Genomic DNA, 12,035 nt, shown 5'->3' with positions numbered 1-12,035 from the left:
GCAGCTTTTTAGAAACACATAAAACACCTTCAGGGGCCATGAAGGGACCACCCCCCCACCTCCCAATCCCCAAACTATCTCGCAGTACAGTATGCTCCCCTTATTTTCTGCTAAGGATGAGAAAACAGTCACATTAGTCTAAAGCTGAACTCTTCACTGGCTACAAAGATAAAGCGGACAAGCAAACACCAGTTTCCTCGGGTCGGAAAAAGCAATTCCATAAATGCAAGAGAGATCCAATGGCTATGCTTCAACAAGCGCCTCCCCCCTTTCTCTTGGACCTGAGGAAGGGGTTACAAGAGAGCAAGGCAAATGAGATCATGTGAGTACAGTTTCAACAACAGCACACATGGATAACCTAGTGCAGGAAATAATACAACTCCCCCCCCGCCTTTGTTTTCATTTGCATTTTACTTTTATTTATTTTTGCTTTAATAATGCATATTCCGTTCACTCAAAAGGTGCAAAGGACAGGAAGCAGGGGTTTAACTTGGCTGATGAAAAATCAAGCAGGGGTGACATTTCTAGTTCATGAACAACCTAAAACTAGGAGAACTTAAAAGTCACAGCTGGTACCAAAGAGCACGCCCAACTTCACAGCTGTCTCCTCTTAGGACCTTTGGTTAGGCGAGAGAAGCTTTGAAGACAGTGGCCTCTAGTAGACTTTGATAAGTGACTAAAAAAAATAAATGCGTGTGTGTGTTTTTTAAATCATGGTAGCTGCATCACAAAAGCTCCAATCAAGAGGGTGGTAAAAAGAAGGCACAGATCATTGCAAATACCAGATTTTCTCTTTCTCTTTTTGTAAATATACCATCATATATAAGCTAAAATTTATCTTAGGGTGGTGGGGTTTGCTGGCAGGAGGAAGGACAGGTTGGACCTAAAATTGCATATGTAATAGACTCCTTGAGGGGGACACAGAGCGAGGCAGCTTTCCGCCTAAAGCAAAAGAATGGGATGCTCGCTCCGGACTATGTGTAATACAAACACTGGGGGAATCTGTGGCAAAACACGATTAAAAAAATCATAAAATTATAAAGCTTGTAAACGAAGACTCTAAAATTACATTTTATTAATGGAAAATATCATCAAAATAGTACCACTATGGACTAAACTGCCTGAGTTTTCGTTTCGCGTGAGATCTCATAGTAAAAAAGCCTTTAGCACAATTTTCTCTGTTTAAGTCACAACCAGTGCCAGACCCAGGTCTATACCATGGGGAAGAGTCTCCTCTTGGATGGAATTTGTGTTGTGCTATCAAGACTTTTGTGCTAATCTTTCAAACAGGGACATGTTGAGGCAATTTTTCATCTTTTGGCACAAGGTTATTTTGGCTGGGGCGGAAAAATTGAGTCTTGGACTTGGGATGAATAATGCGACATTTCATTTATCAAGTATTCATTTTGATTGAAGAGCTTTCTTTATGTCATTAACTTCCATCTATAAAGGAAAAACAAGAGCCGAACAAAATCACAATGAATTGGCTGGTTGGATAAAAGCTGAAAGATAAGCAACCTGGTTGATTGAAAGCAAATAATCAACCTGACAATTTGAAAGGGGAAATGGGTGAAATGACATCTGAATGAAGAGTTGATCATGATGCCAGAAATGGACATAAACCTAAAGAATAGGCACACCAACTCGAAGTGCTAGGAAAGGGTGGATGTTTGAATTCTCAGGCTACCAGTATCCAAAATTTGTCAAAAGCAATGATACAACAGTAATTCCAGTTTCTTGGCCAGAGGGTGGAACAGGGTGTCCTGACACACTGGACCACTTGGCAGGTTTGGAAGGCAGCTGTGGTTGGGCCCAAGGTGGTGTCTATCAGCACCCGCAAAGTGATGACAAGCAGTTACCTATCCTTTAAGCACCATGGATCCCAGTCACCACCAAGGGCACCTACTGCATGAGAGCTGAAAGCCTACCATTGCCAACTCCTATACACTCTCCACCCTTTGGTAAAGGCTGAGTTACATCAGAGAGAGGCTAGAGAGAGGGTGACAGAGCTCTGATGCCCTGCAGGACTGACACGGCTGTCAGGGAGAAGTAAAGAGATAAAGAACAAGTGCCAAGTGTGGCCGGCTGTGGTCCTTGGGGTCCCAATGGCGGCATGACAGAAGCGCCAATGGGGTCTCCCTGGTGCCATATGCCCTCTGGCAGTTACGACAATGAGGCCTCTGAAAACCGAGGGGAACTTTTCACAGAGGAGATGTTTCAGATAAATTCCAAATGAGAAACCCAACTTGGGGCAAGTTTGCTAATGCCTCCCTTCCCCAAGACTTCCTGGATCCCAGGAGAGGATGTGAAGGGAGGCTATATAGTTCTAAGAAAATTCTCACAGGAAGCGCATCAAAATTGGTAGAGAAGTAACTATCATTTCTTTTCTTTTTTTTTAACATCTTTATTGGAGTATAATTGCTTTACAGTGGTGTGTTAGTTTCTGCTTTATAACAAAGTGAATCAGCTATACATACGCAAATATCCCCATATCTCCTCCCTCATTTATTTTCAAAATAAAGCCTGGACTCTGCTCCCACCCCCAACTGAGCCTCTCACGGGGCAACAGGACCCCAAGGGACCCACCTGCAACCGAAGCCGAATTTTCTTCTCTTCATCCAACTCTGACAGTAACTGCTTAATCTCTCGTCTGGAAAGCAAATGACAAAGTTAAACAAAAGCCCAGACTTCCCCAACAAGAGATATGAAGTCTCTTATCATTACAAAATCCATCTGATCCTTTTACAAAGAAAGTGTGGACGGAACATTACGTTATATTTTCTTTGCACGGCTATTGCTTAAAGCCTGTTGCAAATGGAAAGGACATTATTTCTGGGCTCCCCTAGTATGTAGCCATCAAATAGTAGGTCTGAAATGACCTTTGAAATCCCTTAGTGCTAGTTTCTCTTAAAAGAAGATGGGGAAACTGAGGCCCAGAGAGGTGGCCTGACTTGCCCAATGATGACACTCCAGGTATCCAGGCTCATATTCGGTCATCTTCCCTCTAACGAGTCCTTTATTACAGAATCACTGGTCTTTACATATGGACTTACATAATAATATTCATTGCAGACATTTTTACCACTCCATATATACTTCTTTTATTTTCACAGAGTTTTACATTACTGAAAGGTTAGTGGTATGTTTTCAGAGATTCTCACAAAATCGTGCAAATACTAACACCCAAAAACTTGGAGGTAAAAGAACTGAACTAACCATACGGCAATCATGTCATAGAGAAAGTAGACACGAGTCAGAACACACAGTCCAGTGCCCTTCCCAACAGTAAACAATGAAGTAGAACAAAACTAATCATCTTGCAAACTCAGGCTCTACACTTAGGACACTGCAACCATCCTAACTCTGGTCAGAGAGCTGTACTCCATTTTAGGGTATCAGACACTCCATTGTACGCATACATTTTTATAAACTGGACTGGAAAAATCAAAAAACAAACACCGCAGAACCAGCACAATAAACAAGGTAGACGTTATGTAGCATTTGCTCACTTCAGATGAGCACCATGATGGTCCCTGCACTTGGGTCAGTGTCCCAGCACTGTTGTCAACATGTTGGGTTCTCTGATATTAACCACCTGTGATGCGTTCCTGCATTTATTCAAGCACACGCTATGCTCCAGCAGTCCAGGTTGGGGAGTTAGCTGGGGAGGGAGGTGCGAAGAAAGTCACTAAGTCTTGAACTAGTAGAAAAGGGTACGTCTGCGAGGAGGGAGGAAGATGGGGGAGTTGATGGAGAAGAGCCAGGACAGAAGCAGGGAGGTGAGAACTGCATGTTTGGGGATGAGGGGAATCAGCACAGACTTGAGCCAAAGGCTGAAAGGAAAGTGACGTCAAGAGCTAAGCTGGGAGACTCGGGGGGACCCAGTGCTCCTGGGCGTGAAGGCCGAGCTGAGGAAGGCTGTGAAGGGCAGGCCTTGGAGAGGGGCCACTGTGATGCCTGATTCAAGAAGATGTTGGCTGGGGAAGGACAACTGCAGCCATCCATGCCCGGGTTCACAGTGGAGAGAGGAACAAAGGGGTGGAGTGGCCCCAAGGCGCTGGCGATTCTGCACTCAAGGCTCAGGCACAGGCCATTTCACAAAAGTTCTGGGCACTTTTCAGAGCGAGGGCCCCAAGGGACGAAGCCCTGGATCCAGGAGTGTCTGACCCTTCTTGTTCAGAAGGCTGAGAACCAGTGCTCTGGGATGTACTGGTGCTGTCGGGTCACTGTTCAGGCGGAGGACACCTGTCGCCTGGACACGGATGGGGCCTTTGGGTACCCAAAACTATACTGTGCTGGGTCAGATACGAGCTGGGGACTTGGAAGAGTTAGGGGCAGCCTGGCTGGCCCCTCAAGACCCACTCTATTCCCATCCTGCAGTTCTGCGTATTTATCTGATGAGCCTCTTCCAGGCAGGGGGTGAGTCCAAGAGGCCCCCAATTCATACGACACCTCCAGCCTGAGTGGAACAGAAGCGAATAGAGCCGCAGTACTCAAGATGAGTTCCATGGAAGCCTTGTCCTAGAATGTTCTAGGGGAAAAATGGGCTCCGTGATTAAGTGCGTTATCCTCCATCTTCCCATGCACAGCGAAGGCTCTGAGCAGTCCTTCGGAGAAGAAAGTAACTTTGTTTAACCCAATTATTCCCCAAAGTACACAAAACACTTCAGGGCCCTCCAGCTGCAGGCGTCCTCCCGAAGGTGTGACTGCGGGTCTGTGGCCCCACTGCCCGCCACTGCCCCGGGCACCTCCCGATCCGGGCGGCCAGGCAGCAGGAATGCACTGACCTGCCGGGCTGCTCCATGTACCTGTGACCCTGCCCGTGCTGTGCCCTCTGCTGGGGTTCTCTGCTCTGGGCAATGCTAGGCTGGCTTTCAAAATCCTACTCAGGAAACACCTCCCCCCGTTCCCTCCAGAAAGAGCCAACGGATGCCTAAACTCTCTGCGCCTCCATTTATTCAGATAAGTGCCTCCTGACTTCTAATACTTTTACCATTATTTTTTAACTGCACACAGCATCCTGGGTGATATGCGTGTGACATTTATTTTGGCTTGCAGGTCCCTCTCCCCATCTAAGCGCCCCTTGAGGATCAGAGATGCGGAGTGCGTGTGTGCAGGCATGCACAGAGGCCGCTCGAGTCTCCTGGTGAGAACATCTTGATGAGTGTCAAGCCTCAGGTTTAAAGAGTCCCTGCATCTTTTGCATACATTGTACCCCTAAATGCTAGCCAATTCCTTCATGGGGCAGCTAACCGAAGGAATTGCAATTTTTCTGGTGCTAGAAGAAAAGCTGGCTGTTGGGATTATTAAGAAGTGGTGCATGCACATACTGTGTCTTCTGGGGATTTGAAGATCTTTCTTTTTCGCGGCCTGCTGAGCACGTCCCTTGTAGCTGACTCCTCCCCCTATGCCCCGGCGCCAGCCCATGTGCAGCTGACCCAGTTTACACGTGGAGCTGAGCTCAGTGAAGCTCCTCGGGTTCACACCCCCACTCCCACCCCTGCTGCCACCATCCCCAGGGAGGCGGTCCACCCTCGGGGACAGGCTGGGCCCCTAGGTGGCAGAAGCAGGCCCTGAGCCGGTGGAAAGCAAGCCCCGGAGGCAGTTACAGAACGGGCCGCAGACACTCACTTCTGCTGGTCCTTCATGGTCTCCACGATGCCCCTCAGCTCCCGGACCTGTGTCCTCAGCTCCTCCACGGCCGCCTGGCTGCTGGCTGGAAGCTCCATCTTTGGTTTTCCTTCCGCGCCGAACAGAGACGGGGAGTTGGCTCTGTGTCCAACTGTTCCCAAAGAGGACGACAGGGGAGAGGATGCTGCTGAGGACAGAGGGGCCGGCCCGCCACTGCCCGCAGCCATGGTCCCCGGCTTGGGCGGCAGCGAGGCTTTGTTGTCGGACACCTGTGATGAGTGAGGACAGAGAGGATTCAGGCTACAGGGACTCGTGTGCTGCCCCTCCCCGTCCTGTTTACTGAAACCCGCCATCGACATCACCGTGCCCGCAGCCCTCCGTATACTCCACTCATTCCTTCATCCACAAGCCCCCAAGGGCCTACTTGGTGCAGGCATCCCCTTATGAATTTTAAACTTGACCGCCCTTCTGAACAGGTAGTTCCTGACTGGTTTAATGTACACATCCAGAGGCCCATGTACCCGCTAGGCTCTGCAAACCCTGAAGTGAGCAAAACATTTTCTTGGCCCTCAAGGAGCTTAGAACCCAGTGAGGTGCAGACAGACAGACCAACCAACACACTGTAGATGAGGGGGGAGCGTGCATGCAGGGAGGGAAGCACAGAGCGCCGCAGAAGTGTATACAGAAGATATATACAGAATATACAGAAGGGACCAAGCATCCCAGAGGGAGGGCATCAGGAAGGAGCCAACAGCCTCATCCTGGAGGAGGAGGACCAGGAGGTGGTCAGAAAAGAGTAAGCGGGCGGCGGGGCGTGGGGGAAGTTCTAGAGGAGGGAACGCGCTAGGAGAGGCCTGGAGACCTGAGAGCGAACTGCATTCACGGGAAGCCAGAATGTCAGGGGGGCAAGAGAGAGGTAGGGCGCACACAGGGGGCTTGCGGAAAGGGTTAAAAAGATTGCCTGCTGAGCTCAAGATCACTGTGGCTGCAGAAGGGCTGGTGGGTCTGGAGGTCTAGACAATTGCTAGGAGACTCTCATACAGTGAAAGCTAAAAATGGTGAGGGTTTGACTCAGGCAGCAGCCAAGAGGATAGAGACAAGACAGCTTTGAGAGATGCGGCAATGGCCGGCTCATCCAACCAAGAGACGCAGTCCCTGCCCTCCCAGTGCAGACACCCCAAGGCCAGGAGGATGTGGTCCTGGACAGGCCATAGTGGGTAAGGAGGAAGTACAGATCAAGGGCCATGGGTGGGGATGGAGGAAGGAGGCATTAAGGTTGACCCTTTCATGGGAGGAAGAAGACTGAAGGCCCAAACAATGATCTCAGTTTTGGACACATGGAATTTTAGGAGCCTGAGGGATGGCCAATGGGGAAGGCCAATGGGCAGAGCCAATGACTGAAAAAGTGAGTTGGGCCAGAGGAGGAAGTGCAAGCCATGGGGGTGGATGACAAAGAATGAGAAGAGGCGCAATGGTAGAACCTGTGGACGCCCCAAGTTGAAGAGGTGGAGGGAGAGGGGAGAGCCCTTGGGGACTGGGACAGGGTGCTGAGAGGGGATGGAGCCAGACCAGGAGAGGGCCTGGGTCATGGAAGTCCCCTGGAGGAGTTTCCAGAGGGTGCTGAGAGGAGAATTAGGGGGGAGCCCATTTGGTGGAGCCAAGGGAGACTGAAATCTGATCAAGGCAGGTGAGCGCCTGCGTGGGACATGAGGGGCGTGGCCTGCAAGTTTAGAACTCTCTTTCCAAACACTTGGCTGAGGAAAGAAGATGGGAGAAAGGGAGCGAGTGTTCGTGGAGAAGCCTCAGGAGGAGACAGGATCAAGGAAGGGTTTTGTTTGCTTTCAAAGATGGGGGAGACCCTGAGCTGGGAGGTATCTTGAGGGTAAGAGCCAAGGCTGAAGATGGAGGAGGCAGGCAGGGGAGGCCGGATGGAGAAGTGCCCTGAGGGGGCCTGGAGGGCACAGGGAACACGAGGGTCACGAGTCGGGGGAACAGGGGCACACAGCAGGCCTAGGGGAGGCGGCAGCTGCAAGGGAAGGTGAGATCACAGGTGGGGTGCGGTGGATGGGGGCAGGTAGTAGACGGGACCCTGGGGGGTGAAGTGGGGGAGGGGAGGGGAGGGAGCTGAGGCTGCCGGCGCCCAGGGCGGGAGCCAAGACGGGGCTGGGCTGGCACAGTGAGAAGGCAGAGTCTGGATTCAGGCTGTGCTACAGGGAGAAACTGGGCAGAGTCAGCCAGAAGCAGATGGGCCATCATTCCCAGCCTTTCTGCTCGCCTTTTCTCTGCCAACTTATCATTGAGGAAAATCACTTTCTGCTGCCAGGGAGAGCGATCCACCATCCTGTGCTTATTGTTAGCAGGAGTCATAGTCAGAGGGGCGAGGGACTGACATTTACGGAGCGCTGGTTCTATGCCGGACGCTGGCTGGACAACTGAAATGAGGATTAGTTGGCACACAGTCTTGACGGAGCAGGAAACTGAGGCTTAGGGATGTGGGTGAGAAATTCCCCAAGTCTCACAGCTCATAAGCCGCAGAACTGAGATTCAATTCCCTCCCCATCAGCTGGACCCTCAAGCCTGGTACCGTGACCGTGGCTGCCTGAGTCTGAAGATTCGTGCTCTCCTGACCTGATTTCCTTCGCTTCTTTTCTATTCCTGGGTTCATACTTTTCCCCATTTCCCACCTTGCATTCTCACGCACCTCCCTCAGCCCACCGACGTCCTCACACTGACTGACTTCCAGGCACTTTTCCAATCAACGCTTCTCTTTGCATTTCCTACGTGACTCGCTCTCCCGTCCCATTTCAGCTAACAAACACTTGTTATAAGCCCTCACAGAGTACAGGCCACCAAATGTCCTGACCAAATTAGTTCAGGTGGAATTTCTAGAAGCAATAAACAACAAGACATGACAACTCCAGGCAAGTGAAATAGGCTAATGGGATAGAACAGTGCAACTCAGAAACGTGATGAGCCACGCCCACCAGTAGATGTCACTATAGAGACACCCTAGGGACGTCGGAGAGGCTGCAACTATAGGCATTCCTATGGTCACCAGAAAAAACGGATCTAAATCCAATTTCTGTAAATGGAAGGCTTTTATAAAGGAAGACTGCTTCAGTTTTGTGAATAATTACAATCGATCTGTTTTATAGGATCATATTTTTGCTGACTATATCAGATTTTTAAGAAAAGCTATACATATAAATTCTTAAATCTATCAGAAGAAAATTCCACATCACCTTTGATTTCTTTGTGTTACTTCGTGCTTCGAGTGCTTTAAAAATGACTTCCATTTTCTGCTTTTAGACAGAAGGCAGCTGCTAATGTTTACAGAAAATAACTCCAGTTGATTGGGTTCTCTTAGCACGAGAAAATGGAATTTTAAAATCTTACTTCACAATCATAGGACGAACAGAATTTGTACAGGGTACCCTTCAGAAGCCACATGCAGTTGCTAAACAATGTGTTCTTTGTTCCTCACAAGTCAATAATAAAAGAGCTATACCATCCCCTGGGTGTGCAATGAAATTAATGTTTTTAAACATTTTAAACATTAAAATGACTATAAATTTATCCTAATAAATGAATCCAAATGAGCTTTTCTTTAAGAAATCCCATTAGTTATTCAAATTCATGAACTGCCAACCATAATTTGTGACACCACCAGTTTTGAACATAAAAGTCACAATCTGTGGGCAGAGGGCACAGCATTTAATATATTTAATGTAGTCTTTCTAGACACCTCTAGGTTTTTAAAGTTGTTTTGGTTCTTGTGATGGTGGTGGTGGTGGTGGTGTGCGAGGGCATTGTGTGTGTGTGTGTGTGTGTGTGTGTGTGTGTGTGTGGTTGACGGTATGAAGAGGAGATCAAACCACAAGAGAAAACATGGGATTCTGCCCAGTTTTGGAGACTGTCACATTCCTTAGGGATTTTGATTACCAAAGTAATCACTGTCACCAAAGAATGACAAAAACTTGTGTTGCCTGTTGCAATGGACTGAATGTTTGTGTCCTTCCAAGATTCATATGTGAAAATCCTAACCCCCGCTGTGACGGTACTGGGAGATAGGACCTTTGGAAGGTGATTAGGTCATGAGGGTGGAGCTCTCATGAACGGGGTTAGTGTCCTTCTAAAAGGGACCCCAGAGAGCTCTCTCACCCTATTTCCTCCATGTGAGGACACAATGAGAAGTTGGCAGTCTACAACCCCGAAGAGATCCCTCATCAGAACCTGACCATGCTGGCACCCTGATCTCGGGCATCCAGCCACCAGAAATGTGAGAAATAAATTTCTATTGTTTATAAGTCACCCAATCCATGGCGCTTTGTTTTAGCAGCCCCACATGACTAAGACATCTGTTTATCCTTGTTTGGTTTATAACTCATCATCAGAGCAGACACGTAAAGGCAGGGATCCCGTGCTGTCAGGACACCCTCGCCATGGCTGGCCACTCACTTGGGATATGGTAACAGTCTTTGAAGTTTTCTTTGACGCGTCCACTCCTCTGTGTGCAAGCGAAACGTGTTCTTCTTTATCTTCTTCAGGACTTGGGGAGTCAAAGATATCAGGGCTTGAAAGGGAAGACTGGATAAAGCCAAAAGAAAATGCTCTTGTCAGAATTACACCCTAGCTGACATAGCTTTTGTTAACATAATGCAGTGGGCCTTTCAAAGCACTTGACACTTCTATTTTGTTTGTCTCCTCATTATAACCATGAGGCAGAAAGTGTGCTATTATCTGTGTGCTAGAGAGAGTGGCAGAACTGGGACTAAGATTTCCTAGACCAGGGATCTTTCTTTCTATGCGATCTTTCCACTGATGCCCGTTGGCCATTTCATCCATGTGAGCATCTGTCACCCATCTTTTCCTGCTCAGAGCCTCTCTCTTTTTTGTAAACATTTGCTGCCGTGTGCCAAGCACTCAGCTTGGTACTGAACTTAACAGTGACATGCCAGACATGGTCCCTGCTCTCACAGGGTTGACAGTCCAGTGGGGAAGGACACACAGGTAGAGAGGAAGCTGCCTCTAACCTGCCTCTCCTCCATTCCCTCCTGATCCTTTTCCAGAACCACCAGGTCTATGGCATAGTGAAGTGTCTAAAAGGACTTGTCTGAGAGGAAACCATTTCCGGGGGCAAAGGATCACTACGCTTGTGGATCAGTGACCAGCGTTTCTGCAGCCCCAGAGAACAGCCCTGCCTGCCAGCACAGCAAGCTCACGTCTAATTTGGTGCCTGCTGCTAAAACGCTGCCCTCATTGCTGTGGACAATCATTATCCATTTTGGATTCCATCTTTGCTAAGGTGTACTTACAGAATGGCAGCATCTCTTGGTAAAATATGGGGATAACACTCCTACTCTTTCTGCCTCGCTGTGAAGATCAAAAGCTGGATGAATGTAAACCAATTCACTGGAATCACTTGGTCAAAAATGATTACTGTACTAGAATTTCCCTATTTTAGGACAAAGCAGAGGAAAATAAGAGTTCCCGTGGCAAGGAATCTTTTTAAACGAAGAATCTTCCAGAGATATCTTTAGGCGAGCTCATATTCAGCCTTACCTCTATGCCTTCTATCCCTGTGGTGGGAAAACAGTCATATTTAGAATCACCGCTTGGCACCATTATAGAAAAAAAATCACACTTACAAATACTGTTTGTTTTCTTCTGTTTACTTACTAAGCAATACATGTAGGGAATTTTAAAGCAATGTTTTAAAATGAAAAGGTCTTGTTTGTTAATCTTCACTTAATCTGAAAATCCAATTACCTAGAATAACACCCACCTCCAACCAAGCTTTCTTTTAATCTAAGCATAACTACCTTACAATGCCTGTATCCTTTCATTTTGAGATTTTATTCCAAAGGCAGTTTCCTCCTACACAACCTATGATTCATGAGCTGCCAATCAAAGCTTGCTCTTTGAATTTGATAAACATAAACAGCTCAAATTAGGTTGAGAGGCCCCAGGATGGGGAGTCATGACTAATCTATTTCCTCGATCATTCCCTCCAATGGCCTTTTAGGAATATGTCCATATCCACCAATCCCATTTTGCTATGAAAAACCTACAGGTGCTAACAGGAAGAAGAGTAAACATGAATTCAATGTACATATCCACATGGGGATGGATAGGAATGAAGGGAAGCGAGTACAGTAACTATACTTCTTTAAAGCACAAATGTTCCTTGCTGTTCTAAGTCCACGAGTACAACTGTTCCATATCAAACGTCAAACTTTGAGCCACCATTGCCGTAAGCTTCCTGTGGTCAGGGACCATGTACCTCTTATTCCCAGTTGCAGCCTTGGTACCTGGCACAGAGCTTAGCCTATAGGAGATGCCCATCAGTATTTGTTGAATGAGTGAATGAATCAATGGGTGATCTAAAAGTGCAGAGAAGATGA

The 12,035-nt window shown here is 47.8% G+C and overlaps 1 protein-coding gene across 4 annotated transcripts in view; it reads right to left on the bottom strand.

Annotated features, from left to right (window-relative positions):
* Nucleotides 1-390: 390 nt before the first annotated feature.
* The window catches only part of SH3KBP1 (SH3 domain containing kinase binding protein 1), a 346,074-nt gene continuing 334,429 nt past the window's right edge, over nt 391-12,035 (bottom strand). For all 4 annotated transcript variants that reach the window (XM_060086464.1, XM_060086462.1, XM_060086463.1 and 1 more), the window contains 4 exons: nt 10,090-10,218; nt 5,632-5,900; nt 2,587-2,650; nt 391-1,443 (listed from right to left, as the gene is read on the bottom strand). In XM_060086464.1, the coding sequence (XP_059942447.1) occupies nt 1,402-1,443; nt 2,587-2,650; nt 5,632-5,900; nt 10,090-10,218 (504 nt within the window). In that variant the 3' untranslated portion in view covers nt 391-1,401. The remainder of the gene's footprint in view (nt 1,444-2,586; nt 2,651-5,631; nt 5,901-10,089; nt 10,219-12,035) is intronic.

Source organism: Mesoplodon densirostris, chromosome X, assembly GCF_025265405.1.
Source record: "Mesoplodon densirostris isolate mMesDen1 chromosome X, mMesDen1 primary haplotype, whole genome shotgun sequence".
Classification (NCBI taxonomy): domain Eukaryota; kingdom Metazoa; phylum Chordata; class Mammalia; order Artiodactyla; family Ziphiidae; genus Mesoplodon; species Mesoplodon densirostris.
The sequence above is the reverse complement of the archived record's forward strand: the minus strand, read 5'-3'. Positions and strand labels throughout refer to the sequence as shown.